Source organism: Myotis brandtii, unplaced genomic scaffold, assembly GCF_000412655.1.
Source record: "Myotis brandtii unplaced genomic scaffold, ASM41265v1 scaffold434, whole genome shotgun sequence".
In the NCBI taxonomy this organism is placed as follows: Eukaryota; Metazoa; Chordata; class Mammalia; order Chiroptera; family Vespertilionidae; genus Myotis; species Myotis brandtii.
Window position 1 is genome coordinate 1,919,913 of NW_005366599.1, and position 1,637 is coordinate 1,921,549.

Consider the following 1,637-nt stretch of genomic DNA (forward strand, 5'->3'; position numbering starts at 1 on the left):
TCCCACCCTCCCACTCTCCCACCCCCCATCTGCATCCGCTCTGGTTCTCTCCCAGGTTGGCAGGGGTCTCAGGCCCCAAGGTGCTGGGGCCCAGCTGCCCTTCCCCGGTGGGGAAGATGTTGGGGTCACCGGTCCAGAAGCCCACGCTGCACCGGTCCATCGGCACCAAGGTGCTGCTGGCGGAGGGCGAGGACACGCCCTTCGCGGAGCACTGCCGCCACTACGAGGACTCCTACCGGGTGAGCGGGCCTGGGGGACCTGTGGGCGGGAAAGGCCCACCCCTTCCTCACGGAGGCGCAGGGCCCACATCGAGGCCCAGCCACCCTGGAAGCCAGCTCTCCTCTGAGACCCCGAGGAGACAAGCCTGCAGAGCCCCAGGCGCTCATGGGATCTCCCGGCAGCACCTGCAGGCGGAGATGCAGAGCCTGAAGGACCAGGTCCAGGAGTTGCACCGGGACCTCACCAAGCACCACTCGCTCATCAAGGCGGAGATCATGGCAGACATTCTCCGCAAGGCCCTGCAGGTGGACGCGCAGATCGGCTCGGAGTACGCCTCCGTGGAGGGGATGAGAGCAGCCTTCCAGGAGGTACCCCCTTCCAGGACCTAGCTCCCCGGCAGCTCACCCCTCAGCATGCACAGGGGCCACCCCCAGACAGGAAGGGGGAGAAAGAGGGCATTGGCTGGTGCCCCGGGAGGCCTGGTGTGGCAGGCTCTGGAACCTGGGTCTTTGCTGCCTGGAACCACATGGACTGGCTGCGGGTGCCTGCGGCTCTGAGTAGCTAGAGGACAGAAATGCCACCAACCCACCAACGGACATCCCAACTCACACCACACGCATGTCCACCCTACTTTCTCTTTCAGATGTGGGAGGAGTCCTACCAGCGGGTGGCTGATGAGCAGGAGATTTATGAAGGTCCCAGGCAGCCCTGCTGGGCGCACCCCTGTCCTGGAGCTAACCCGTGTGCCAGTGAGGCAGGAAGGCAGTCACCCACTAACCAGATCCAAGCAGCCCCATGCTCTTCCCTTAGCCCTTGACTTTGCCTCACAGCCGCTAACTGGCCCCAACACGACGCATCTGGGGCCAGAACTCAGTGAGTAGAAGGCCCTCTCGAGTCTCACTCCACTCTTTAGAGAAAGAAGTGATGGGGGGACTAGTTGGGATATGCTGATGGCGTGAAACTGGGGGGTAAGAATCTCAAGCCAATAAGACCCAACACTCTGGCCTTGGCCCCTCAGCCCAGCTCCATGACCTCCTCCAGCTGAAGCAGGAGAATGCCTGCCTGACCACCATCACCAAGCAGATCACTCCCTACGTCCGCTCGATTGCCAAGGTGAAGGAGCGGCTGGAGCCCAGGTGAGACCGGGCTGGGGGGGGGGCGGTGTACTCAGGGGAGCCCAGACTCTTCAGAATGTGTGGGGAAGGTGTCACATACAGTAGGGCCTTGACTTACAAGTATCCTGACTAACGAGTTTTTCGAGATACGAGCCGTCTCTCGGCCGATTTTTTGCTTTGAGTTGCGAGCTAAAATTCGGGTTACAAGCCAGCTTCAGATACCCCACCGCTAGTTGGCGCAGCGAACGTCACAGTGAACGCCACAACATCAGCCCAGCATCACGTGTCTCACTCGTTCACTTT

At 61.5% G+C, this 1,637-nt stretch overlaps 1 protein-coding gene across 1 annotated transcript in view; it reads left to right on the forward strand.

The window, feature by feature from the left end:
* Positions 1–1,637, forward strand: part of RNF207 (ring finger protein 207) — a 14,514-nt gene that overhangs the window by 10,447 nt on the left and 2,430 nt on the right. The window contains exons 8-11 of the mRNA XM_014546194.1: positions 14–239; positions 402–587; positions 863–914; positions 1,238–1,355. Of these exons, the coding sequence (XP_014401680.1) occupies positions 14–239; positions 402–587; positions 863–914; positions 1,238–1,355 (582 nt within the window). The remainder of the gene's footprint in view (positions 1–13; positions 240–401; positions 588–862; positions 915–1,237; positions 1,356–1,637) is intronic.